Source organism: Diorhabda carinulata, chromosome 10 (genome assembly GCF_026250575.1).
Source record: "Diorhabda carinulata isolate Delta chromosome 10, icDioCari1.1, whole genome shotgun sequence".
Lineage (NCBI taxonomy): Eukaryota > Metazoa > Arthropoda > Insecta > Coleoptera > Chrysomelidae > Diorhabda > Diorhabda carinulata.
The window spans coordinates 4,821,633-4,849,051 of NC_079469.1; the positions used below are offsets into that span (position 1 = coordinate 4,821,633).

The following is a 27,419-nucleotide window of genomic DNA, read 5'->3' on the forward strand; positions in this document are numbered from 1 at the left end:
GATACATAACCAAAAATGATTGGATGTTATATTTGGTCTGTACCGATGTACGGAGATGAAGACTGGTTACTAAAAGCTATACCATCGATGGCTATGCAAGGAAAAGAAGCAGTTTTAAATATGGCAAATGCAGTATTGTCATACCTCGGTCATATTCCCAAAGGAAATCGGATTCTACATAAGTGAAGGGAAAATAGAGAGCCGCTAGGGCGTAGGAAGAAAATAAATCTCCTGGTTGAAGAAATGACAGGCATACATAACTTCGAATAATTGCTTACAGTAGCTGAAAATTGTGATTGCCACAGTCATAAGAAGAAGAAGAAGAAGAAGTGTCCCTGTCAAAAGTCAAGGCACTTTAAATGATCGAAAAAATAAAATGTGTAACATCATTTGTTTCAAAATTTATTCTTCGGTGTTTTACTTTGAATTGATGAAAATGAGAATTTGAAGAAATGTGTGAACGTGAACTCCATATTTGGTTAACTATTTTCTATGGGTACTTAATTTTGACAGTTTCGTATTTCCCTCAATCGAGATATATGATAGTTGAAATAACATTTGATATCAGAATGGATTCTATATCAAAAACAAATGAGTTTCAAAAGACTAAAATTAGAAAAGTGAAAATCACTGTTATTTGATTAGATGTAGTTTATTTATATACCAATAATTCGAATTGTGAAATATATAGACGAAATCTAAATTTAGATGAACAAATTTTAGATTGAGAAAGCAAAAACTGTATAAAGAGAAAATAATCATACCGAAAATCAAGATGTGAAACACCTCTTCTCACTATAAGTACAAAAAATAAAATATAATCAAAAAATCACATTTTCTGTATCATAAAATATATTTTTCATACCAAAATTTGATGAATTCAATCCTTATTCTCATTAATATGGAATGGAATGTAACAAGACAAACAAATACGTCTTCTTCAAGTACTTGGAGGATATTTAAAGAGCAACCACTACATCCTTATCATTACACCAAACCAAGAGCTCCTCTAAGAGGATCCACCGGTTAGAATGGATTTTTGTCAAACATTACAAGAAAGCACAGTCCCGAATCAGAATTTTTGTGAAATGTATTATTTTTACGGACAAGGCCACTTATGTTTAACTTAAAGTTAATGTTTGGGCAGCAGTTTTACGTAACACATTAATAGGTTATCACATTCTACCTTTAAATTTAAGCACCCTGTATAAAAGTATTGTCTTGTATATCGACAGGTAGCAAATTTCCAAGTACCAAGATCATTTTTCTACTTTATGTTAAGCTCCTCACGTTTTTCTTAACATGGACTTTTCAGCCCAAATATTTTGCACAGTTTGTGTGCGGAATTTAAATAAGATTTATTCCAACTTGTGTATACTGATTGTTTTTGTACAATTAATATGTACAGAATTATTTTCTGTTAAATTAATTCGCTAACGATTGGTCCAAATGTTTATTTGGTTTAACTGTGGTATCCTTCAGGGTTTTTCCTACAGCCATGACAGCAGCGTCATCTGTAAAAGAGACTCAACAAGCAAATCAGGTATACCACTATTGTGTAATTTCTCTGATTTTTGAGTATATTTCAACTTTTTCAATTCTAAAATATCTAATTGAATCCTAAAAATGCGAAATAAAATATTAGACAATGGTCGAAATTTTTCTGAAACTAGGTCGAATTAAATTTATCTACAGCCATAAATTTAAACATCTTTATTTAAAAAATGATAATAAGGCGTATTTCAAAAATAACATTTTCCGTTTGTAGTCTATAAATAAATCATTTCTTGACAAATAATTTGTCACAGAAGGAATTTACAAAGTCCGACAGTTTATTTAAATTGATTTGCAGCCAATTAGATATCAAATTCAGACATGAGTTCGTAATGTAATAAATTGAGAATATTTCATGTCTGGAAGGACTGTCTTTGAACAAATTGTAACATACTCTTAACCATAGAGACATGAGACCGTAAAAGTGCAGTTACGAGGGAGGTACAATACGTTTCGATTGGATAATGCGATTTTCGGGAGCAGTTGGAAGGTTTTTTGATCTAATGCAACACCAAGTAGTTATGCCTCGTTGGCTCACTCAAAATTACTCAACATTCCCGGTTTATTAGAAAAATTCCCGTCGAATCTCCGGTTTTTCCTGGCTCTGAGAAACTCCCGTCTTAATCTCAGTTTTCCCGTGTTATCTGTACGTCAATGTCAATTATGAAAATCGACAAATATAATTCTTTCAAATGTCTTTTACATTTAATATATATTTGTTTCAATGTAGTTTGTTTTCTTAGTGTATTATGTCAAATTATTTCCCAAATTTTTCGAAGCAATTTTGTAGTATAAAAATAGTCCTGTTTGAAATGTTGTAATGATTAAGTACATTTCGAATTTGTGAACAGTTAACCGTTATCATCAAGACATGTTTTATTATCTTTATCAAAAAATAAACACCCTGTAAAGTTGTACTATTAATCTGACAAGGTGTAGTTATCGTTGTTTAAATATTCTCACCATTGAATTCACTGGTTTTCATAGAAATTACAAGGAACTCTTCAAATAGAACTTTGAACGTGTAAACATAAAAATATTAAGGAAATTGTAAGTGGAAATTATCTGATAAGTTTTTTGGTCACATTGGCGATATGAATAAAATATGTATTCATTCCATACCGACAAATCTCTTTTTTAAGAAATTGTTTTTCTGTGCCAGATTGTGTAAATAATAATAGTTCAGCTCAACACACTTAACCTAACATTTAGTTGTCAAGTTCTTAATAGAAAATAAGACTTTTATAATAAAAGTGAACGTGGGACAACTCTGAGGAATCAGAGGATATCAGTTCATCCTTGGTTGGATTATTTTTAAAATTTATATTCAACAAAGATATTCGATATAAAGCCTAACTATTCCTTTAATATAAATGTCTCTTCAGGGTTTGCCAAAACGTACAAATACAAATATCAATATCGAAACGTGGTATTAATACTTCTGGCAATAAAAGTATTTACAATTCAAACTAGTTTTATTATTTTCCAAAATATTTCCATTAAGATATATTTTTCCATGTGTTTGAATGATGTACGAGAACAAAAAAAACATCATTGGATGGCAAATTAGAACTAGACTGTGGATTGCGTATTGACTCAATTTTGTTGACTGTTTTAAACTCGTACTTTTTGATGCCATTTTCAATGTATTAGTCGACGCAAATATTCAACTAAGGATTTTAGTGGTATCCAACAAGAAATTGTTTTTAATGGAAATGATCGTGTATTAAAAAATTCCTATAGTTTTAGGCGCCATTTCATTTAACATTTACACAGAAATTTGAACTAAAAATTACTACTTTTTATTTGGATAAGAATAGATAGAGGCTAAATAATTCTTTTTATATAAAATCTTATCAGAATGTAGCGAAATGTGTAAATATTGATGTGCAATCAGCTAAATTCAAATAAATTTTTGAAATTTTAGTAAGAAAATAATTAGGCAACACAATAAACAACAAAGTGAAAGAGGTAGTCTAATTGGAAGTTCAAATACTTGTTGAATTAAGAATTTTATAGGTAGTATTTTCTGAAATTCGGTATGAGAAAATCAGCAAAATATCAACCAGTTTTCGTTTTACTTTATTAGCTACTTCACTTGCTTTATCTAGGTACCAGATAACAGGTTTTATTCCATGGCACGGAGTAGTGGAAGGATAATATTTACGTAACTTTTCCTCTGTTACTTCTATTGGTTTATTAAGTAAAAACCTTTAATTAAGTCTCGAAATTATTTTCTTTTTTTCATATTTGCCCAACAACGAAACCAGTTTTCTTTTTCATAGGTATTAAAAAAAAATTACTTAAAATTTACATAAAAAATATAGCGGTAACTAATCACCAAAGAGAAAATGTTGTCCTTGTATTTACCGTTGTATTTTAATTTATAATAGGTTACCATTTTTCAACAAAAAATTACCTCTGGGTCAGCAAACTCCTAACGGTTATCGAAATCATCAGATAAAAATTATTGTGCAAACCCTGCTTACAGTTGTAACCATTTTAATTAAGTTAAATAATTTTAACTAACTATATTTCCTTATGACATTTATATATAGGCAGCATTACATAGAGAAAAAATTTGAAATTACAAAATTCGGTATATTTACAGAAAAACGAAAGATAGGACAACAGTGCAAATATTACTAAATATATAAAAATCGAACAAGTCGTTTCCGAGATAATTCATTCGTTCCCTATTTAATATAATCACTCAATGTTATATTATAATTTGAATAAGAAAACTAATTAACTTTTCTTCTCTCTCTTAACCTATGTAAAACAGGAAAAATCCGATTCTCTTATTAATGTACAGTCTTATTTTTATCTCAACCGGTATATTAACATTCACTCTCTGATATTTTATTGAACCGTCTTCCATTCTATTGCTTGGAATAATTGGCATTCAACAAATCTATTTTCAATTGTACCGCCGTGTAAACATTGTAATAAATTAACTCAATCAAATGTGACTAACATTATCTTGAATGCGTTCCTAATAAAAATAATATGGGAACAAATAAATCTATTAGTAATACAGGTGTAACATGATTTTTTCTTCTAGATATTACTTTTGGGTTACTTATAATCTCGAAGTAAAAGAAACTTTCTCTTTCCCCTCGTAATACAAAAAATGCATAAACTGCACGCAAAATGTGGAAAATTGGAGATGATATCAGCACATTTTACCACCGATCAATTACTGATGAGGTTAAATTGTATTGGAATACGTGAAATTCATCTGCTAAATCAATAATAGGGTTATTGTAGGGCATTGGCTCAGTTTTTGCAACTATATTTCAACGAAATTTTGTATAAAAAATAAAATCAATACAAAATGAGAAATATATGACCTACAAACTCTTTTCAGTCACGAATCTTATCCCAAATTCAAATTAAACAACTACGAATCAAACTTGTATTCAAAACCTATTGTTTAAACTCACCGGTAATTTCCAATGTCCTCCATCTAGTTTTCCTAGCCTTCTTTCCCATTTTCTCAAAGCACACTTCCTTCGAAAATGCCTACTATTACCATTTAATTTGTCCGTTTAATTTTCCATTGAAAATCTTAACAAGACCGCACTTTTCCACTCATTCATCAACTAATTTTTTGTTATGCTATTTTAAATTGTTGTAATTTAAAATGCTCCAAAGCGGGTAAATTGAAAATTAGAAAATTTAGAAATAATAAAATGAAGAAGTATCAATTTAAAATAAAGCACCCGCCTTTTCCCGCGTGTATTAAATATATTATTCTGTTATCACAATTAAATCACATCTCTCTTTAGGTTACAGCATGGGTCTTACAGCGACTGTTACATAATCTTAAAACCCCGCGTTTTGTAACATTATCGACGAAAATGAGAAGCGTATTTCCACTAACATCGCGATCAGCGGCGAAATAATATATTTCCACCGTTCGTTATTCTTCGATAACGCTCGGAGATACAAAGTTTCATTGATTCGGCCCAAGGTTTGATCCGGTCTAGAGGGGACGCTGTTATAAAGTACCGGAACAATTTGAAAAAAAAACTCCAATTTTGTTCTACGTCTATAAATTATTGATCATAGATCAACCACATCCTATTTTCCTATTTGATATATCCTTACCATGTAAGGACTAGATATTTGTACGTCATTATTTAATTTAATAGAACATTTATTGAATGTAATTATTGCTTATAATAATATCTCATGCTGTATAGAAATTTGAAGCGTTTGTCTCATCGTTTATAATTTATTATATAGGTACTGCGGTTTTGAAAATATACTAACGATATATTTAACTAAATATTTTGCCTTTGGATGAACAGTTTTCCCAACTCTATTAAAGTATCTACATAACCTAGAATATTCGTTATCATAGTCTATATGCTCATTAATTGGCTTATAAAAATATGCATCACGAGTTCAACCAAGTTTTTTGCTTTCATTTTTTCTATATCTCCTAAAGAATTCGCGTATTTTATAATTTTACCTAACATTGCACAATAACGGCTTATAGTTTCAAGTTTTATAGATATTTTAGAAAAAAAAAATAATTTATTACGTCAGGTAACTAATTAGAAGTGAGCACTTAATTGACGGTAGAAGGTTTTGATCCAATAAATAATTAGATATTAAAATACGTAGAAGAGATTTTAAAAATCACTTTTGCAGATATGTAGTTAATTTTTTTTTCTAGGTTTCTATCTAAATTCTTCATGTAGAATGTAAGATATATTATTTAGACTATTTAGCCTTTAAATGATTTCTTATTTTGAGTTTACGATACAGGCTTGTTTCTAATGAGATTTCATGAGAATTTTGATCTATTCCTTCACAACTTTTTAAAAGAAATTTGATAGGCTTAAATTTTATTATACAGAAATGTCACACAAATTAACATTTTCGTGACTAACTTTGTTAAAATCAACATTACAGTTTTTTTAAATCAATAATCATGTGGATTCTCAACCTGATTTCAAATTAAATAATATTTTACATAACTCGAATTTCATTGTGCTTATCTATTATAAGTTATTTGGTTTCTCATCATATTATTTAATAAATCCATTAACAACTAGAGATAACAGTTTTTATACTTGTAGTTTGATATTAGTGTAATATTACGTCTGTTAAAATGATGCAACAGCAATTTACGTAACAGTATATTGTTGTTGTAAATTACACTCTCAAGGAATATTCAGTTATCTTTCTTATCGTCAAAAGTAGAAAGACGCCAATAGTTAAATATAACTTTGAAAGATATCTATAAAAAGTTTGATAATAATACATACAATTCATATGAGATACGTTATTCCGTTAAATATGCTTAATATTTGTTCCTCATTATTCCAGAAACTTTGAGGGGGGTATAATCTGGAATTGTTTAAGATATTTCGATAATTTAATAGCTTAACACAAGTCAATCCAATTATTTAACAAACAAATAGTTCAATGCATCTATTTAAAAATTAATTGTACAATTTAAAATATACTAACTAATAAATTTTATTTTAAAAATTATAGTAAGTGGGCCAATACCCCTTAAATCAAATATATGATATATGTGTTGCATAAGTGGGGTTTGGATAACTTCTTTGATTGGTTAGAAATTGACAATTGACAGTTTGTGGAGTACTGACGTTCTCCATGTAATTTTCAAATTCGACCTTTGACTTTTACAGCTGATGTAAAGATTGTTTGTATTTTTCAAATTAATTCACATAATAATTAACTAACTTATTCACAATGAATATGCCAGAATCGGATAGTGAAGATGAATTACCTCCTGGGTGGGAAGAAAGAGTTACTGTTGACGGTAGTGTTTTTTACGCTAATCATTTAACAAAAAATACGCAATGGACCCATCCAAGGACCGGAAAGAAAAAAAAGGTATTCATCGAGTGTATCGTAAGCACGTAAGTGATTTAATTGAAATTTAGGTATCAGGAGAGCTTCCATTCGGATGGCAAAGATGTGTAGATAAAAATACTGGGAAGGTAATTTATGTTGATCATGAAAATCGCAGGACCACTTACACAGATCCAAGATTGGCGTTTGCTGTTGAAGAAAAAGAACATGTTAATGATTACAGGCAGAGATTTGACGCTTCCAGTACTGCTCTACAGGTATATTTAAGAAATTACATTTTATTTTAAAAAATATTGATATTCGGTATTAGGTATTGCATGGTAGGGACTTGAATGGCAAGGTGGCTCTTATAACAGGTGCTAATAGTGGTATTGGTTTTGAAACTGCAAAATCTCTCGCCAAACATGGTTGCAGTGTTATAATGGCTTGTAGAAATCTTGCAGCTGCAGAAGAAGCTATCAATCAAATTCGTGAAGATAAACTTACAGCCGGTGATAACTGCATAGCAATACATTTAGATTTAACTTCACTTTCATCAGTTGTAAGTGGTTTTTACAGTTAATCATTCGTATTTTTTATTTTATCATGTTTTTAAAGGTACAATTTGCTAATACTATTAAAAGCAAATATGACAAAATTGACATGTTGATATTGAATGCTGGTGTATTTGGACTACCTTATAGTAAAACTCTAGATGGGTTCGAGACTACATTCCAAGTAAATCATCTGTCTCATTTTTATTTAACTATTTTACTGAGACCTTTACTAGTTACTGGATCAAGAGTGATTGTAGTATCTTCAGAGTCTCACAGGTACATTTTCATTATTTTCCTTATATTTTTGGCCTTTATTTTGTGGATTTTCAAGGTTTGCTAATCTAACTCGGGAAAATATGACGCCGCTATTCCTATCTCCTGATTGCGCTAGTAAATATTGGGATATGATGGCATATAACAATTCCAAATTGTGTAACGTTCTTTTTGCTAGACAATTATCAAAAAATCTTCAATCTGTCGGCATATCTGTGTTCAGTTTACATCCTGGAAACATGGTATCTTCGAAATTGGCAAGGAATTGGTGGTTATACAGAGTGTTGTTTGCTATTGTTAGACCTTTTACCAAAAGTTTACAACAAGCAGCAGCTACTAGTGTATATTGTGCTACAGCTGTTGAATTGGTAGGTGTAACAGGTAAGTAGCTAGTTTCAACAATAGATAAAATGGTACAGGAGTCTTTTAAACATTATATATACAGAAGATACAGAAAATAACATTTTTTTATATAATTGAATATTGTAAATAAAACTTTTGAGATTAGGGTAAAAAAATGTATTCATAAAATTTTGAATTATGGTTTGTTGGTCTTCATTTTTTTCCAGTCTGCTTCCAAAAAAGAGAAAAAATAGTGATATATTAATCAATTATGGAAGGTAGTTGTCCCTATTTATTGCTTCTATGAACTAATTTTGTCTTAATTTGAGGTTTTGAGATATTATTAATCTACTTTTGCTTCTTTGATTGAAATATCATTGTAAATGTTTGTTTCTTGGCAGTTTCTAGCCGTGGAAAGAACAAATAACTGCATAGTCATATATCAGTCAATTATGGAGGGTAATTGTCTCTATTTATAGCTTTTATGAACTAATTTCTTCTTAAATTGAGATTTTCAGATATTATTCATCCATTCTTTCAGAAAATGCATAATTGTGATATAATAGTATGGCTTTGTTGATACAAGTTTTTTTTTTGTTCCAAAGTTGACATTATACTAAAAACATATCCCATAAAATCTAAATTTTTAGTCTATTATTTATCAATTACTACTTGTTTGTTTTTTGGGCGTGGGATAAAAAATGACCGTATTTGGTGGTAAATATTCCATGGTTGTATTGAACAATTTCATTGTTGATATGCTATTTTGCAGGAATATTATCATCAAAATCTATTTTATTTGCATTTTTTGGATTGTGGAAAGAAAAAATAATCACATAATCATAAATAAAGTTATTACAAAGGGTAGCTTATCCTATAAAATGCTAATTTTGATCAATTGTATTTCGATATTCATTTCTAAGGAGTATTTGGAAATTTACTGCTCACTGGAAAGGAATATCACCATAAAATACTCCTTTAATTGCAGTACTAGATTGTGGAAAGATAAAATAATCACATTGTGATAAATCAAGCGCTTACAAAGGGTAGTTGACCCTATAAAATGCTAATTTCGATCAATTTTATTTTGATATCTATTTCTGAGGAGTAATTTAGCATTTTACTGCTTACTGGACAGGAATATCATTATATAATACTCCTTCCATTGCAGTTTTGGATTGTGGAAACATAAAATAATCACATGGTTGTAAATTAGGCCTCTACATGGTGTTTTCTTTGTTTCCAAAATTATTTGCTTATCGATAGATACTCATAATCAAATGACAATTGGCATGAGAACGATTACAAAAATGGCGAGTCTGCATTTTACTTTTCTCTAAAAATTTTGCCCACATATTCGATAGTTTCCCATAATTTCGTTTATAAAAAGTTTTATAATTTGTCAGAAGGTTCTTTAGTATTGAATTTGGGTATATACAAGTGCTTTAGAAGGCCTATTTCGGTATTTTCAGGTGTTTACGTTAACAATTCTTATCAATGTCAAGAAAGTGCAGCTGCTCAAGACGACCAATTAGCTAAATTACTATGGGATATTAGTATCGAGATGATACAGAGCGTTCTGGGAAAGAACGCTCCTGGTTTAGAAAATGAGTCCAAAAAGTTATTAGAGGAGTGACTGTTTTAATTTATACAATGGTAAGTCGAAACATTTTTAAAATATTTGTTCTTCATGATAATTTATCTTGTTTTTATGTCTCTTTTCATAGGAAATCAGTTATTTTTAAAAGATTTTCTATGAAAAAGACTTGAAACAAAAAAAAATCATCATGAAAAACAGTCTAAAAAGTGCAAAGTTGAAGAAAATTATATTTTTTATTGTTTGTAATAAATTAATTATAGATTATACTATAAGATTTTTTTATATTTTTTATTTTCATCAGTCGATGCTTCCCCTTATAGAGAGATTGTCTGGCATCTTCGGAGACTCCGTCTCTCCATTTTAACCTTGGTCTCCCACTGCCTTTACTGACCGTTACTATGGCCTTAAAGTTCTACTTTGTGATTCTAATTTTAACTGTTCTATATTGAGGACACAAATAAAACAAAAAATTATTTTGGAGATAATTTATTTATATCTGTAAATACTTTACAAGAGGAAATGTCTGTCTAATTTTTCTTCTCCATAATGAGTATTAGAATGATCTCCGATTAATAATAAGAAACTAAAAAGTAAAAAAATATGATCGCCAATAAAATTAAAATGTACAATAAAATAAATATAAATGTATATATATATATATATATATATATATATATATATATATATATATATATATATATATACATACAACACTGGCAGGCGTTTAATAAATTAAAGAGCAATACGAAATCGGGATATAAATCTTCTGAGACTAGTTCTTTTAATTTAATTATTTAAATTATGTTTCAATATGATTTTGACAATACGGGATGCACCAAAAAAACATTTTTGACCTATTTTCAAGATGAAATTCGAAAAAAAAAAATTTAAGACATGATCTGAATAAAAATAATTCATTTATATTCATGAGACCACACTAAGACCCCTTTATTTCGTTGTATTCCATTATATTTATTATTTTTTAATGCTTTGTGGTTAATAATGTCTTTTGTATCAATTCTAAAACGTTTTTTTGACATTGAATAACATTATACTATGTTAATAGTTCCATTGAATCATAATGCTCCATGGTCAATGTCTTTTTGACTTTTTTCCAATGTTTTTCTGCTAAAAAACGTTTTGTTTTTGACATTGTCGTTCTAGTATATCACGTGGCTATCAGAATGTCTTTTATCTCAATTCTATAACCTTTTTTTGACATTGAACACCACCATACTATGTTAATAATTCAATTGACTCATAGTGCTTCAATCCCAATGTATTTTTGACATTTTTTTCAATGCTTTTAAGCTGAAAAACTATTTTAATTACATTGATCTTCCAGTACATCATGGGGGTATCGTCTCAATGTCAGATCAATCGTTGATTTGTATTTTTTTGTATAATTCAAACATTTTAACCAATAAATAATATACGGGGTATAAATATAAAGACATCCCTCTCAATATCATCATTTCAATAAATTTTGTTGAGAAATCGAATATTTGTAATCGCAAGGAAGGGAAAATACCAATCGTACAATATTAAATTTAGAAAAGGGGTTAAGTATCATTTTGATGAGAGTTTAATTATTTTTTTTAAGGTTCCTTTGACTTGAAGATAATTGAACATCCATGAATATGTTACGTCCCTTGTTACACTTCCTATCTGAAATTAAAACTCTCTCTATATAATATATAGAGTGGTTGAAACATCTCTTATAGGGTGGCACAGCATAAATCCTTTCTAGAACAGCTTGCAGGGGTGAATTGATAACAAATATTTTCATAATGTGTTCTTTTCACCTAACAACTCATCTTCTTCAATCCTTAATATTCCTTAAAACATGACAGAATATTTTGGATTATTATCATTGTATCTACCCCATAGGTCTTTTGTGTTGTAGATATCAATTTCGGTGGCACCTTTTGATAGCTTTTCAACAATTTTATTCTTCATTATTGCTGATTATGACCCAAATTCATTTATCATTTATAAATTGAGATCCAGTATATTATAATATCAATTTTTTTGAGTTAATTTAATGTGATTGTAACAATGTTTTGGTGTAAAACAAATGTCTTAAACTTTCTTGGTATATCCTGTATTGCTTCTTTGGCAAATCCCGAAAACTGTTTGCATAAATGAGTAAAAAGATATACATTTGTTAGTCCTAGGGATTTTTTATGTTTACAACTAATGTTAAAAGGTTTTTTTTCGGTTTATCTCTTAAAATACAACACCTCAATGTGAGGCAAAAAATTGATGGATCTGTAATTATTATTTACAATATAATCAATTTTTTTTATATATAAAATACTGTATTTGATTAAAAAATATATGGCAGCATTTTTAATTTTGTCGACTTGATCACGTAATTGTCATGATTATTTTAAAAATAACAAACAGATGTGTCTAGAAACCTAATTTGATATATACCTAAAATTCTTCAGTTTGTTGTGACAAAATTTTCTAATAGAACAATAACATTTACAACTTCGTAACTAAGTTGGAATTTCTGCAACCATTGGTGATATTAATACTAAACACACTGTTCACACCACCACTCACAATTACACTGTTTGACGCGCGTTTCGTTAACCAAGTTATCGTCTTCAGGGACTCGTGGTAAACAGTTCACTTTCAGGCCCTGAAGACGATAACTTGTTTATCGAAACGCGCGTCAAACAGTGTAATTGTGAGTGTATTATAAATAGTGTATTCAGTATTTAGAACTTCATGGTAATTATATTAATTTTTATACTTTATAAAAAAAATATATGAATATATACAGCGGGGGTTCTACAGCGTCCTTTGCCGCATCCCACACTTTTCTATCTATCCACTTATTTTCCTGGATAGCTCTTCTTTCATGGTCTGTTGAATTCCGTCCTTCCAGGTCCTCGAGGGACTTCCTCGTCTTCTTCTATTCTGCGGTTGACATGCTTTCTTCGATCACCTGTTCTGCTCCATCCTCATCACATAACCGTACCAGAGCAGTTGTTTAGTTTGTATTCTATTCCTCTTCACTTCTTTCGGTCCCTTGCTTTTTCTCTCCAGCTCCGGATGTTTCTATTCTCTAATCTTCTTCTTCCATTCGTTCTAAGTGACTTAGCCTTGTCTTTATAAACGTGCTGATTGGTGAGTCAATGAAACGTGTGTAAAAGTCATGGTTTGATTTGATTTGCTCTCCGATCCTAACGCTGTCTCTTTAAAATCTCCCTCCACTACTTCCCTCTAATGTTTTATTGGTCTACCTCTTTCCTTTTGCCCTCTGGTATCTTCCATGCAACTTGCTTCAAAAGTCTGTCTTTGTTCATTCGTTCTAACTGACTTAGCCTTTTGTTTATGATCGCGCTGATTGGTGGCTCAATGAAAAGCGTTTGAATATCATGGTTTGATCTCATCTCCCATCCTAACTGTCTGCTTTCCTCCAAAAATTCTTCTTAGCATTTCTTTCTCCCAGATTTCAAATTTCTGTTTAGTTTTATTCGTCATTATCCAGGTTTCACAGGGTGGGTCTCAAAATTATTTGATAAATTCGAATTTTCGCAGATCTGGATATCTCTTTCTTCTGAGGCTACCTGCACAGCTGTTACTTTTGGCAATTCCTTGTTCAACATCTTTTTCTTCTTGTAGATTGTCATTTTTGGTTTATTTAAATTTTTCTGACCAAAGCAATGAGTTCAGAATTTGTGTAGGTTTTTTCCCTTGTTGCAGAAAATAGAAAAATATGACAATGAATTTTCCATAAAGGGTATAGATGAAAAATGTTTCTGCAAAAAAATGTAACATGCGGAAATATTTCTAATTTTCAACTAGGTAACCAACACCCCATAATTCAGAGAGGAAAGGGACCAAATTGAGTCGATCCTTTGGCTACAATTGAGTTGGCTACAATGGATCTTAGTTACCATTGTAGATAGAGGATTGGGTTAGCGGAACAGATAGAAGGGGCGAGATTATACTATACTATGGACAGGGGAGGTCTACCTATGGCACTGTGGGACAGTAATTGTGTCTTATATCAAATAACTGTACACCAAAACCCCTTAGTAGTTTTAGAAATGAAATTCAAACACTAAACGATCAAGTCAGAGTAGATTAAAGGTCTGTTTAATAATTTTATTACCTCTTTTCTAAAACCGAAAACTTTTTTATATACTTTCTAAAATATTGTTTACTCAATTGGGTAGCAGGATTCGAAATTAGATTCACTTTCCATCTTTAAAATATCAGATTAAAAAAAATTACTGATTGAATGATTGTGAATTATGTTACTAGACACTTTCCGTCCAATAAATTATTCTCTAGTTGATAGTCGACAAAAATATTCGATAGAATAAATTACAAATCCATTTAGATCTGATAAAGGAAGTATTTTGGCATGGCAGTTGTTTTTAAACCTACTTAGTATATATACGTTGTTGTATAAAATCTTACGGAACATAGGAATGTCGATGTAATTAACTTATTTACAATATACCAGAAAGAGAACGCCAGATAAATTATAATAAAGATGAAAAAAATGGTTATTGCGGCCTCCGTGATCAACAGATTTATATCCAAACGATTTTTTTTTCATTGGGGCTATTTAAAATGAAATTTTTAAAGATATGACTTTGAAAGGGCTACAAATCTCGAAAAACTAATGAAAAGAATAGTCCCTTATTAATCCCCACCTGATTTTTTGTCATTTCTATTTGACATATTTACATACTCGACTGTTTTATGAACAATTTTCTATATCTTCTATTTTATATGCGTTTATTCTAGGTGTTCAAATCTAACATAACTTCCCTTACTTCACTCCTGATAACTTAATATTGGGGGACATTCTTTTATTTTGTTTAACATATGAGGTATCTATTGTTTTATTTAGTTTGAGGGTATTTTTTTAATAAATTGCGACATCTTTTGACAAAAATAATCTTGATTCAACAAATTTCCTTTTGGAACTAGAAGATCTTGTTTTGATACTGATCTATTCCGATTCTAATACCTAGAATACCTAAAGAGTGGTACCCAGTGGAATATTTTATCGAATTGATTGGACTTCACTTGGTTAGCGATTTTCTATTGGCATGTTTTGACAGAAATAATATCGATTAAAAAAATTTCCATTTAAAACTAGTAGATCTTGTTTTGATATTGATTTATTCCGATACTAATAGGTAGAATACCTAATTAGAGTGGAATTATTCTGTTTGGCGATTTTACATCGACATTTTTTATATTCCGTAAAATATTTTCCAATACCATATATCAAACTTTCGTTCGGATTTTATCTAATACTACAATACTGGACAGTTGTACGTTGTAGATCAAAAATAAGAAACCCTAAAAGTCATCAATAAATTAAAAGATACTTTCCTTATTTTTGTCTTAAACTGTACGATTTTTTTTAAATAATAATACGATTGAAGTCTTCTTAGTTGATCTAAGCGGTGTATTCTGTGATTACAAGCTAACACAATGTGTTGTTTTTAGCAAAAAAATTGTCATTTTATATTATAACTAGCTTTTATTTTATTTTGGGAATATCAGTTGACTCTTTCGTTTATTTGCCAAGCGCCATAACAAAAAATGTAGGCTCGTAATACAAAGTTCCAGAGAACTGTGGGCGTCATGGGGGAGCCCCCGCGTCAGCCGCCATCTTGAAAAACACCCACTTGGATTTACATTACTAAAAAAACTTTTTTGGAATTTTTTTTTATAATAAAATATACCATTTGTTTTCAGAAATGTGCAACTCCCCCAAAATAAAGATCAATCCATTATAAGAAGATTAAGGGTAGTTGAAAAGAGTCATCGACTAAAATGTATAAAAAAACTTGACTCTCTCAAAGTACCTCTGGTACAAATGACCCTTTCGAGTGTATATATTCAAATCAGTGATTCCTCAAATGATCCAGGTGAACCACCAAAGGTTCTGGATAGAGACACAACAAGAATCTTCACAAAATCTTATTGTTAAACTCCCAGAGGGATTCTACAAGGGTTTATACAAATTTCTATCGTTAAATAAGGTTTTTAAAGCTGTCAAGGTGAACCACCAGAGGTATTGGGAGAGAGACTCGACAGGGGTCTGTTGAGATTTCCATCGCCTCATTAGTTTGTTCTATAGTGGTCCAGGTGTTCTGTTCGGTTGTTAGAACAGTAGTGGTATAGGTGAACTCCCAGGTGCCCTGGAGAAGGATTCGACAGGAGTCTGCATAAATACCATCTATAGATCAGTGATTCTTACAGTGATCCAGGTCAAATTCCAGAGATCCAGGGGTAAGACTTGATAGGGGTTTATACAAGTGGTTTCGAAAGCTGTTAGGTAAACCTCCAGGGTCTTGGAGAGAGTCTCAACAGGGATCTTTTCAAATTTCCATCGGTACATCAGTTATTTCTAAAGTGGTCCAGTTGACTCTCTAGAAACTCGAAAGGGGTCAATACAAAGTTCGGTTGTTAGAACAGTAGTGGTCTAGGTGAACTATCAAGTTTCCTGGAGAAGGAGTCTGCATAGATCCCATCTATAGATCAGTGATTCTTACAGCGATCCAGGTCAAATTCCAGAGATCCAAGGGAGAGCCTCGACAGGGGTTTATACAAATTTCTATCGTTAGATAAGTGGTTTCTATAGTGGTCCAAGTGAACGAGTGGTCCAGGCGAACACCCAGAGCCCAGGAAAGAGACTCTTTAAGCAAATGGATATTGTTAAATCTTCATATTTGTTTACGAGTTTTGGGAATTTAGTTGAAATGTAGTAGCGGGGGTCTATTGAAGCCAAGGCAATGAGAACCTTTGATTTAAACGTTGAAGAGGTTATTAATGATTGTTGAAAGAGGAAGCACTGATTTGGAATTGATTTTTTTTACTTTTCTTCAATTTTTTCGGAAAAATATGGTCCCAGTATAAGAATATTTTATTTATTTTAATTTTTTTCTGTCAATTACTTTTTTAGTTACTTTTATCTAATATTTTCTCTTGTTGATAATATTTCGTAAATAAAATTAATTAATTGTGTAATTGGGAAGGGAGAGGTAATTATCATTGTTACCAACTTACAGGACCGTCCCAAAAGTGACAGTTCAATGAGATTATCACATAATAATCTTCAATAATTCAAATAAAATAAAAGCTAGTTTTTTTTCTACCTATAGTGTCAGTTGTAATAGACAAAAAAAATATTGTCGCTCCACCGCCCATTGGATGCAAATTCTGAATATTACAACCTTTCTTGGGACAAAATACAATGGACAACTAGAAATATGTGCACCACTTCTTCATATCTAGTAAAAGTTTGATCGGGAATGCTCTTCGATGTGACATTTTTCTAGTCCTCCTTTTATTCGACACTTTTTTTTGGTCTCAAGCCTCCTCTCAAAACGTATATAAGTAACGTTTAAGTTATTTCGACAGCTAAACCGATGTTCGGATCAGGTATACAATTTCCGCAATAACCACCACATTTACCGGTTACTCGTGTATCCTGCAAATGGAAACAATTAAAGAATTTGCCACAAACATAATTTTTTTTTTTTTTGAAAACTTGCGTGGTAGAAAGAAATCGATACTTACGGTTTTTCTTATTTTTGCCGAACTGTTTGGTCCCTGCGCCTCCCATCGAACGTTATTCGCCAACTTGAATGACGTATGGGTTAAATCGACTTCGAATTTACCCTGGGCGCAATCTTGTACTGAACTGTAACAATCGCCGGCCGTTCCGTAAGGGATTTTTTTGCCTTTCAGTTGTTTCGAGAATGTGAAATCGTCAGGTATTATTTTAAGCGAGGTTATGTTCAGTCGTACTTTCCAAAATTTCGTGAAACCGGATCTGTCCGGACCGATAAGATCGCATTTACAACCGTCCCTCCTTTGGCCACCGTACGGACACGAAGCAATATTTTTCAATCTTTAAAAAGTTAAATTAGTTACACAAATGATATATGTTATTTAAAATTTGTTAAAAAAATCCTCATCTCTATATTAATCTTCAAAATATTACAATTATTATTATTATTTATTACAAAATAATACAAATAAAAATGTATGCAAAAAATCTATTGTTAACCTGTTTTTGGAACTCACTAGTAAAAAATTCACTGTCAGTCATGTTTTTCTTTTATATCTGGCAACATCGCGCTGTTTTTATCAGCAACGGTTATTAGCCTTATTAGTGGTAACATCATATACATATATATATACCATTATTTTAATGTCTGAATGTTTATAACATTTTAACTGATCGTTTTTGGAACACTTTAGACCATTTTAGCTCTTTTTGGAAAATTTGAGTAATTCTGAATCGGTTTTGAATAATTCTAGATTGTTTTTGGAATCTTTTAGATCTTTTAGTTCGGTTTTGGAACATTTTGAGTAATTCTAGATCATTTTGGACACTTTAGATCATTTTAGTTCGTTTTTGGATCATTTTGAATAATTCTAGATCGTTTTGAAATTCTCTAGGCCATATTAGTTCGTTTTTGGAAACTTTTGAATTATTCTAGATCGTTTTTGAAACACTTTATACCATTTTAGTTCGTTTTTGGAACATTTTGAGTAATTCTAGATCGTTTTTGTGACATTTTAGAAACATTATAGGTTTCTAGGCCGTTTTTGTAACATTTTGAATCATTCTAAATCGTTTTTAGAATTCTTTATACCCTTTTAGTTCGTTTTTGGAACAGTTTGAGTAATTCTAGATCGTTTTTGAAACACTTTAGGCACATTATAGATTTCTAGGTCGATTCGAATCGCTCTAGATTGTTTTTGGAATTCTTTAGATCTTTCAGTTCGGTTTTGGAACATTTTGAGTAATTCTAGAACAATTTGGAACACTTTAGATCACTTTAGTTCATTTTTGGATCATTTTGAATAATTCTAGATCGTTTTGAAATTCTCTAGGCCATATTAGTTCGTTTTTGGAAACTTTTGAATTATTCTAGATCGTTTTTGAAACACTTTAGACCATTTTAGTTCGTTTTTGGAATATTTTGAATAATTCAAAAAGGTTTTTGAAATACTTTATACCATTTTAGTTAATTTTTGGAATTTTTTGAGTAATTCTGGATCGGTTTCGTGACATTTTAGACACATTATTGGTTTCTAGGCCGTTTTATTCTTTAGACCATCTGGCTACTCAACCATTTTTAACGCAAATTTTAAACTCTACTTGTCTCTAAGCTAGAGCGCGGAGAGCAGGGGGCTGTATTCTGCGTCGCCACGCTTGCAGCGTTGCCAGATCTGGCTGAATTAAGATTTTACTAAAAGTTATGGAATTTTAGGGAAATACTGAAAACAAACGGTGTATTTAAATAAATTAGTGTTTTACGTATTAGTGAATAGCTTAGTGATAGTGTGTATAAATATACCCCGCCTTTTTATTATAAATATTATTTGCGAACATACCTTTTGTCGTACATCTCCGCATAATTAGTAGTATCAGAATTCAAACTGATGTATTCCAACGGTTCAGGCGTGTCCATTTTATAACAATGGATATTAACTGGTCGTCCCTGTATGGAAATGATGTAATCCTTGTTGACTTTCGTTCCCGTGGCTCTTTTCAATTCCTTGCAGCTTTTGTGCAAACATCTCCATTGGTTGCATTTTCTTTTCCTCGGCGGTCTCAGATTGGCGCGACAATATGATTTTTCTACTCTTTGATTGTTCCGAATATTCACGCAAGGTACCAATCGGATCTGACGACCTTTTTTACCGCAATGATGCGAACACTAAAAAATTAATTTGAATATTTAATCGAAATATTTATATAATTGTTTTGTTAATAAATTACTTGTCTCCACGGTTCCGGTTTCCATACGTATTGGTCTCCGCAGTATGATAAAATGCATTTAGCAGTCGTGGTTGGTTTATTATAAATCGAACAGTAATTCTGATGATTAATTTTGTTCTGATATATATCCGGTAACGGTACTGGATCTATGGCACCTCCTTTGTATACTCGATGACAAGTGACATTTCGTTTTTTGATACCGTCACCGCAGGAAGCGGAACACTACACATTTTATTATAAATTAATACTAGAAAAGTATCTAACACTACATTTGATTTATGGTTAATACTAATTAAATTTATTTAAAAAAAATTCAAGCTCATGAAAGCAACTACAGTAGAGTCATGCACATGCTTCAAAGCCTGCATTTGTTTTTACAATATACTATATATAATTTTTAATAGTATCAAAAAACTATACAAATTAACGCGACGTTTCTTGAAAATTCATCTGTGTATGTCGTCCACCTGGTTTTATATAGGGTATAACAGTGAATCCTGCATTTTTGAAATGACTATCTGACTATCAGTCAGTGCCTAGTTCTAAATTCAATAAAGTTGTGGGTGACAAATTTTGAAAATATCGATGAAACACCGAATAGATAAGGGCGCAGTACTAGATCCGTTCGAACTCCTGAGAATATTGAACGCGTGAAGGTTGCTGTAGGTAGAAGCTCGCGAAGGTTAACGTTGAACGGTCTGTCCGAATGATCTTGAGGTCGGATTTGCACCTTCGCCCTTACAAAATTTAAAAGGAGGTTCAGGCATTGAACGAAAACGATGATAATACTGCGAAACTTTTTTGGGGCATGTTTGAAGAAAATGAGTAGATTTTTTATAACCTCTGGATGAAGACGAGGCAAATTTTCATCTCTCGAGATTTGTGAACAAACAACGCTTCAAGCACTGGAGTTGTCAACTTCAGCAATAGTTTGATGTGCCATCGAGAATCATAGGTCGAAAATAAAACGGGGCAGTCTGTTACCGTGAACCCAGAGAGGTTGTCGGAAAAGTTGAGAACATTTTTCAATCCTCAACTTCGTCAAAACGGAGCCACAGGCCACACAGCTCGTGTGAGCATGAATATTGTTAATGAGATTTTCCCGAAACGGAGCGACTCCTTGGCATCCCCTACCACACGACCGCACACTATGTGATTTTTTCTTGTGGGCGTTCTTGAAAAGTGAATTATACGAAGAACAACCCCGTACAGTTCAGGTTCTCAAGGAAAAAGTCCGATTGGAAATCTCGAGAATTTCTCTTGACGTGATGCAGAAATCGTCTGCACAAATGCAAGACCTATGATGAGGGCAGCAGACATAAAACATTGAGAACTATTGAAGAAATGAGCCTGAGAGATGAAATAAGAAGCAAAACTATAAGATACGATACGATTCACGTCGTGACGACGATATTGGAGATAGCAACTCGAAAAAATGTTGGAAGATTAGCGGTATAAATGGGCAAAGGATATAAAACCAACTTCCAGGAGATCTCACGGCTGACTTCCCAAGAGATGACACCAAAGCTGGACATCTACTTCTCAAGAGACCGAATAGTAGAAGAAACAAGACTAAATCTCAAGTAAAAAAAAAGAAGAATAAAGAATACATTAATCGGAAAGGACGCCATCTATTATTTCAAACGTCGATTAATTACACTTGTGCTTTGTAATACACATAAGATTATAACAATAACAGTCATTTCAAAAATTTAGGATTGACTGGCGCACTCTGTAGTTAATCAGAGGCATTAGATTATTCTCTTAAATGCTTTAGAATACTCCAGAATATTCTATAACTACGTAATAGGTAAAGACCAAACTATAGAGAAAAAGAAGAATTAAAAAAATAGGCAGAAAAACAAGACTTAAAGGAATAAAAATTCAAATTAAGATGAAAAAGTTTCAACGTTTTCACATATTTATACAATCAATCAACGAGAGGAATAAAAAACTATTCTATAAGCTAATTGACTGCCGTTGAATCCAGTATCTCTAAGTTAGCCAATGGTACGATGAAGGCTCTTCCAGTGAAAGGACCTCTATATTTCATTTAAGATCTATAGGGAGTCGTCTTTCTCATTTTTGACCCTAGGAATGGTTCTTTTGAAGGATTCCCATGTCCTAGTAGTTCAAGATATTTGCAGTTATGCTTCTGGATTTCTGCTGTGTTGTACGATATGCTAATATCTGATTTTTGAGGAGACTATCATTCGATAAATTCCAAGGTGCATTCACCATATTGGATTGGATCCATTGGAGGATAGCAATACTTAATATACTGACACAACCCCGATGTTTTATGCCATAAATCCATGGGTTTTATCATAATCTTGTTTTCCATAGATTTTTTCTGGTAACCAATATAACTCTTTGGAGCGCAAATCAGTTTGTTTCCTCTTTCCAGTTAAGTTCTGGATCCAGATTGATTCCAAGGTAACGGACTCAATATGTTTCTGGTATTATTACATTGTATCTTTAACTTCGAAACGATTTTGACCCATTTCAAACCCCCAGATAAATTGGAAAGTTCCCAAACTTGTCAACGACAAATGAAAGTGGGATGATTTCATAAATTTGTATCACTATCTTCGCTAGTGATAGTGACTGATGGACTTTGATTATTTCTTAAACAGAATGTTATTTATGCAAATTTATTCTAATTTCTTCGTCCGATCTTCTAAGAGGTTTAAGTGATGTTGAAGGTGAGCAGGATCTTCATGATTTGATAAAATTATTGTCCTAGGGTGATCTGATGTGTAAAGTAAATACAAAAATGCCACAGAAAACTGCCTTGTGGTACCCCAGATTTAATCGGGAAAGTGTCTGAGACTTCTCCATTAGTTCTGGTTCCGAACTGTCTGCTCGTTAAGTAAGATTTGAATAATTTGAAGTTAGATAGAATATAAGGAAAAAATATAGAAATCAGTTGTTACATGGAAAAACTTGATTAGATTAACCTAGAAACTATGAGAATTTGGACACAAAAAACAAGGTCCAAATGTAATCCTACAAAATGTGACGCATTACGTTTTGGAGTTGGACCAAAGTTGAACAAAAATATTTTTTTGATATAAATGAGTAGCGAAAAAAAATTTGGAGATACTAGTGAAGTAATAGGAAAATTAGCGATTAGTAGAAGCGTTCAATTGTGCGTATTTGGTGTTGTAAGTTGTAAAATCATTTTAATTGATCACCTTCGAGTCTGATCCATCACCGAAATGAAATAAAAACATTTATCAGGAATCATACCCTTCTGTTGTTTTAAATAACTGTTTAATGTAAAAATACTTGTCAAATCACCCTGTGTAATTGTGTGATTGAAAAAAATACAACAATAGTTGCTAAACTTAAAAACAACAGTCATAATCAGTACTGTATTTGGAAATTCCAAAGTAAATCAACCAAGAAATATTTAATATTATGAATCATTCACTTTGATTGAAAGATATTGAAGTTGAAACAACCCTTATCTTCATTCTTGTGGAGTGATTTAGACGGAATTTAACATTTAACTTTTATCAAACTGAAAAAATAGCTAAAGAAATTAACAAAACTGTCTATGGTATGAACGATTCAAAGTCAGTTAAGCATGGCGTTCTTAACTTAAAAATAGCGTTCGAGCAATATGTTTGAGGACCTATTAAAGGATATAAGCAAAAATAGAAATGGAAATATTCTTGGAAACTGTGCAGAGGAGGAAGTAAAACAGATCTTTCAGGTCTCAATGAATCTTTATTCCATAAAACAAACACACACACACTCGCCAGATTTAGTACAATGTAACTCACACTACAGAATAGACCGAGAGAAACCTTCTAGAAATGCTTCGATGTTATATCATGGAAACTGAGTGAAGGAGAAAGTAGAACAATCATGGAAACTGATTAGAGGAGGAAGTGGAACAATCATGGAAACTGAGTGGAGGAGGAAGTAGAACAATCATGGAAACTGAGTGGAGGAGGAAGTAGAACAGATCTTTTAGGTGTCAGATAATCGTTATCCTATAAAAAATACCCACACACTCGCCAGATTTAGTACAATGTAACTCACACTACAGAATAGATCGAGAGAAACCTTCTAGAAATGCTTCGATGTTATATCATGGAAACTGAGTGGAGGAGGAAGTAGAACAATCATGGAAACTGAGTGGGGGAGGAAGTAGAACAGATCTTTTAGGTCTCAGAGAATCGTTATCCTATAAAAAATACCCACACACTCGCCAGATTCAGTATAATGTGATTGATACTACAGAATAGTACGAGAGAAACATTCTAAAAGTGCTTCGATGTTATATTAGATGAATGCATGTCAATGTAGCGGAGTCCCCAATTTATTTCTATCACTTTATGACCTCAATGTATATGTATTTCATATAAAAAAATCTCATTTCAATTATTAATTTGTTTTAAAGCGTTTACCCGTATATTTTGAATAAAATTTCAATTATTATCCGTATTTTTACAGCACCCAGTCGTTATATATAGAAAAAACATGACAGAAAGGTGTATTTTCCTTTTTTTTTTTTTAAATAACATCCAATCCATAAAAAATATAAACTTACAGCTGACCAATACCCTTCAATCCACGCATATTTGCAGCTGTATCGTTCGCAAGACTTGGTGATTTGTGGTTTTTTCAAATGTCTGCATAAAGTGTCAACTACGGTGATGTCGTTAAGCACATCCTCGCACTCTACGTGACGTCTCCTAGTACCTTTGCCACATAAGTTGGAGCACTTCGGTAAAACAAAAACGTGTTTAACGGTGTCGATATAATGCGTTGTTGTTAGTAAAAAAGAAGCTGTTTTGCTATTTTATTTACACCGGAAATAATAGAGCAGAGCTAATATTGCCGCGCGTGATAAGTTGGTACAATTTTTAGGTTATGTAAACGTAAATGTAAAAAGGCACTGTTTGTTTAAAATTTTTGCTTATTTGAAATCATAAAGTTACTATATAGATAGAAAAAACACTCTAATTAGGCGTTATCGAAGTCGCAGAATCCATTTATCGACGTCATAGATGTGGTAAATTAGTATTTCTGGTTTTTTACCAAAAGTCGTAGATTTCCTGTTTGATTTTTTTACTTAAATGTATGTATGACAGGAAACGGCGGTTCTTCATCTTAAAAACATCGCATTTCATAGTGAAATATCCTAATTAAGATCCTAACCTAACTTAAAATGGATATCGGTATACCTAACAACATCATACAGCTCTCAATTCGAATGTAAATAAAAATTAAGTAAATAACAACTTGAATAACAATTATTTTTAACTTGTTTTCTCTTTTCTCTCTTTAGTTCAGCTCCCTAAATAAAAACCTTTCGGTTTATTCGTAAATCCAATTCAAAGAACCGTCACGGAAGTAAATTAATCCAATTATTGGTACAACCGGAAGTACTAGTTTCAGTTGTATGTGGCATCGATAAATAGATTGTACAACCTCGAAAACGTTAAATCAACGTGTTTTTATTATGATCCTAAACCGGATAGATACGGAAGTAAGCGCAAACTTTTATTAAAAAAGGATTAAGGGAATCATTTAATTCAAAAACGTTCTTTCTAGTGACTAGATACCAATACAAAATGTTGGATTCCTAAAACTAATCGTTGTAGGAACTTGTAGTTAAAAATTTTCTTACTTAAATAGCCAGAAAACGACAGTTCAAATTATTTTCCAAGGACCTTTACATTTCGGTTTTATCATTCCTGCATTTTTTCAATTTAAATTTGCCATTGGTGGCGCTAGTGCAGAGAAGTCTGTCACGTTAAATGTCATTTTAATGTGTAATTGTCAAAGTTTGAATGTTTTTGACAAGCAATCGACTATATTGCTACTACTGCTTTGAGAGAATTTCATTTAAAGGAATACAGGGTTTTTTCTGTAAATAGTAGTATGGTTCTTTCCCCATCGAATATGCAGACTATTGAAGGAGAGGGGTATTGCAAACGCGGACAAAAATCTGCCGTTGACTTGAGCAGATCGTTTGAATTGCGAACCCCTGTCGAAATACCTCGTCACGTAGAATCATGAAGCGGTTACTGTAGCAACAATAGGTGATTAAATTTAATGTAAAGCTTGGTAAAACGGGCAAAGAGACTCAGGACATGATTAAAGAGGCCTACAGTAATACCGACATGGCTAGATCGGATATTTTTGACACAAGCTGTTCCGAAAAGGTGACCGCTCTGGACGCCCATCCAACAAAGACCAAAATGTGTCGCTTGAGAGAAATTTCTTGAACACAACCTAAATTCTTGAGATCGAGACAGAAAGTTGGTACTGCGAGTTTTGTCAAATCTTCTTCTGGGACAATGTGGGGTAGTTATTTGATTATGGCGCAAAGAGCAAGTGGTAGAGCTTGTAATGACACACCCCATCTTCTCCATGCACTAAGAAACCAAAAATATCCAAATTCAAGCAAGCTTTTTTGGTCGATATGATGTCATCCTCAAAGATTTCGACCTACCTGAACAAAAATAATTAATGAAATTTTTCAGGTAGAAATTCTCAGCCATCAATTACAATTGGAGACTACATCATGACAACGCACCATGCTACACAGCATTCCACTTTTCATAACAACTAGTTTAAAAATAAAGAGTCTTACTACTTTCAGAATAAACCCTGTATAATGTCTTCGTTTCCTAATAAAATTGAACCGTACAACATTATGGCATCCTCAATATTTTTCAAACGTCTTTTTGATAACAAATTTTGACAGTATATTCTTGAGGACCTCACTCTGACTGTAATCCTTGAAATTTGAAACAATTTCAATGTTTTTATTGTGAATTCCGTTGAAATTCAGTGAATTATTACTTCTAATGTACCAACTTATCATAAAATTTTTCAATTGATACAAAATTTACATAGAAACTGATTAATCTGTATATAAAACTTACTGGTTTCCATTTTCCTACTTTCCACTTATATCGTACCTCACCCTTTTCCGATGAATCGAAGTATCTTCTTGATACTGCGTTGGTGATATGGGGACATTCCGACAACTTACATTTCGTTGAATTCTTTGGTTTATTGGAATTATCACAATGATAATCCTCAATGATGTGACCTGAAATTAAAATTAAATTTCTTCAACTTTTTAGACCTTTTTATTTATTTTTCTTGAAAAATCGTCTTAGGAAATTAGTTTCTATTAAATTAGACCGAAAATTAAAATTTAATTATAGCTAATCTTGAAATATAGCGTCATCCACGGGCGTAGTCAGGATTTAGTTTTGAGGCGGGTTTGGTTTGGAGTAAATAAAACAACAAAAATCTATTTACATGAATTTAAATATCTATATATTCATCGGAAAAATTACGACATTGGCCCAGCAGCCCCCCAGAAACTCCCACAAAGCTCCGCGTGGCGAGGAACGTGGCGAATAATCGAGAAACAATGCAAAGTTTACATACAATACAAAATAGTTCGGCTACTCGATTAGAGATGACGTTA

The 27,419-nt window shown here is 31.9% G+C and overlaps 3 protein-coding genes across 18 annotated transcripts in view; 1 reads left to right on the forward strand and 2 right to left on the reverse strand.

Moving 5' to 3' along the window:
- Positions 1-5,506, reverse strand: part of LOC130898381 (uncharacterized) — a 55,140-nt gene extending 49,634 nt beyond the window's left edge. The window contains exon 1 of one of the 2 annotated variants that reach the window (XM_057807632.1): positions 5,001-5,506. In XM_057807632.1, coding sequence (XP_057663615.1) covers positions 5,001-5,049 — 49 coding nt within the window. In that variant the 5' untranslated portion in view covers positions 5,050-5,506. The remainder of the gene's footprint in view (positions 1-5,000) is intronic. The other variant, XM_057807633.1, reaches the window with a different exon arrangement.
- Positions 5,507-5,916: 410 nt separating this feature from the next.
- The window catches only part of LOC130898658 (WW domain-containing oxidoreductase), a 128,827-nt gene continuing 107,324 nt past the window's right edge, over positions 5,917-27,419 (forward strand). For 5 of the 11 annotated variants that reach the window (XR_009059915.1, XR_009059913.1, XR_009059914.1 and 2 more), the window contains exons 1-6: positions 7,126-7,434; positions 7,485-7,670; positions 7,724-7,954; positions 8,011-8,225; positions 8,281-8,603; positions 10,037-10,220. Coding sequence is in view for 3 of the 11 variants with exons in the window: in XM_057808100.1 (XP_057664083.1) it covers positions 7,291-7,434; positions 7,485-7,670; positions 7,724-7,954; positions 8,011-8,225; positions 8,281-8,603; positions 10,037-10,200 (1,263 nt within the window). In the remaining 8 variants the exon portion in view is untranslated. Of the gene's footprint in view, positions 7,435-7,484; positions 7,671-7,723; positions 7,955-8,010; positions 8,226-8,280; positions 8,604-10,036; positions 10,442-27,419 lie in introns of those variants that run through there. The other 6 variants (XR_009059919.1, XR_009059918.1, XR_009059916.1 and 3 more) reach the window with 3 other exon arrangements.
- The window catches only part of LOC130898653 (A disintegrin and metalloproteinase with thrombospondin motifs 9), a 196,722-nt gene continuing 182,742 nt past the window's right edge, over positions 13,440-27,419 (reverse strand). For 3 of the 5 annotated variants that reach the window (XM_057808086.1, XM_057808084.1, XM_057808085.1), the window contains 6 exons: positions 26,863-27,032; positions 24,516-24,689; positions 19,952-20,173; positions 19,564-19,889; positions 17,734-18,067; positions 13,440-17,644 (listed from right to left, as the gene is read on the reverse strand). In XM_057808086.1, coding sequence (XP_057664069.1) covers positions 17,558-17,644; positions 17,734-18,067; positions 19,564-19,889; positions 19,952-20,173; positions 24,516-24,689; positions 26,863-27,032 — 1,313 coding nt within the window. In that variant the 3' untranslated portion in view covers positions 13,440-17,557. The remainder of the gene's footprint in view (positions 17,645-17,733; positions 18,068-19,563; positions 19,890-19,951; positions 20,174-24,515; positions 24,690-26,862; positions 27,033-27,419) is intronic. The other 2 variants (XM_057808089.1, XM_057808087.1) reach the window with 1 other exon arrangement.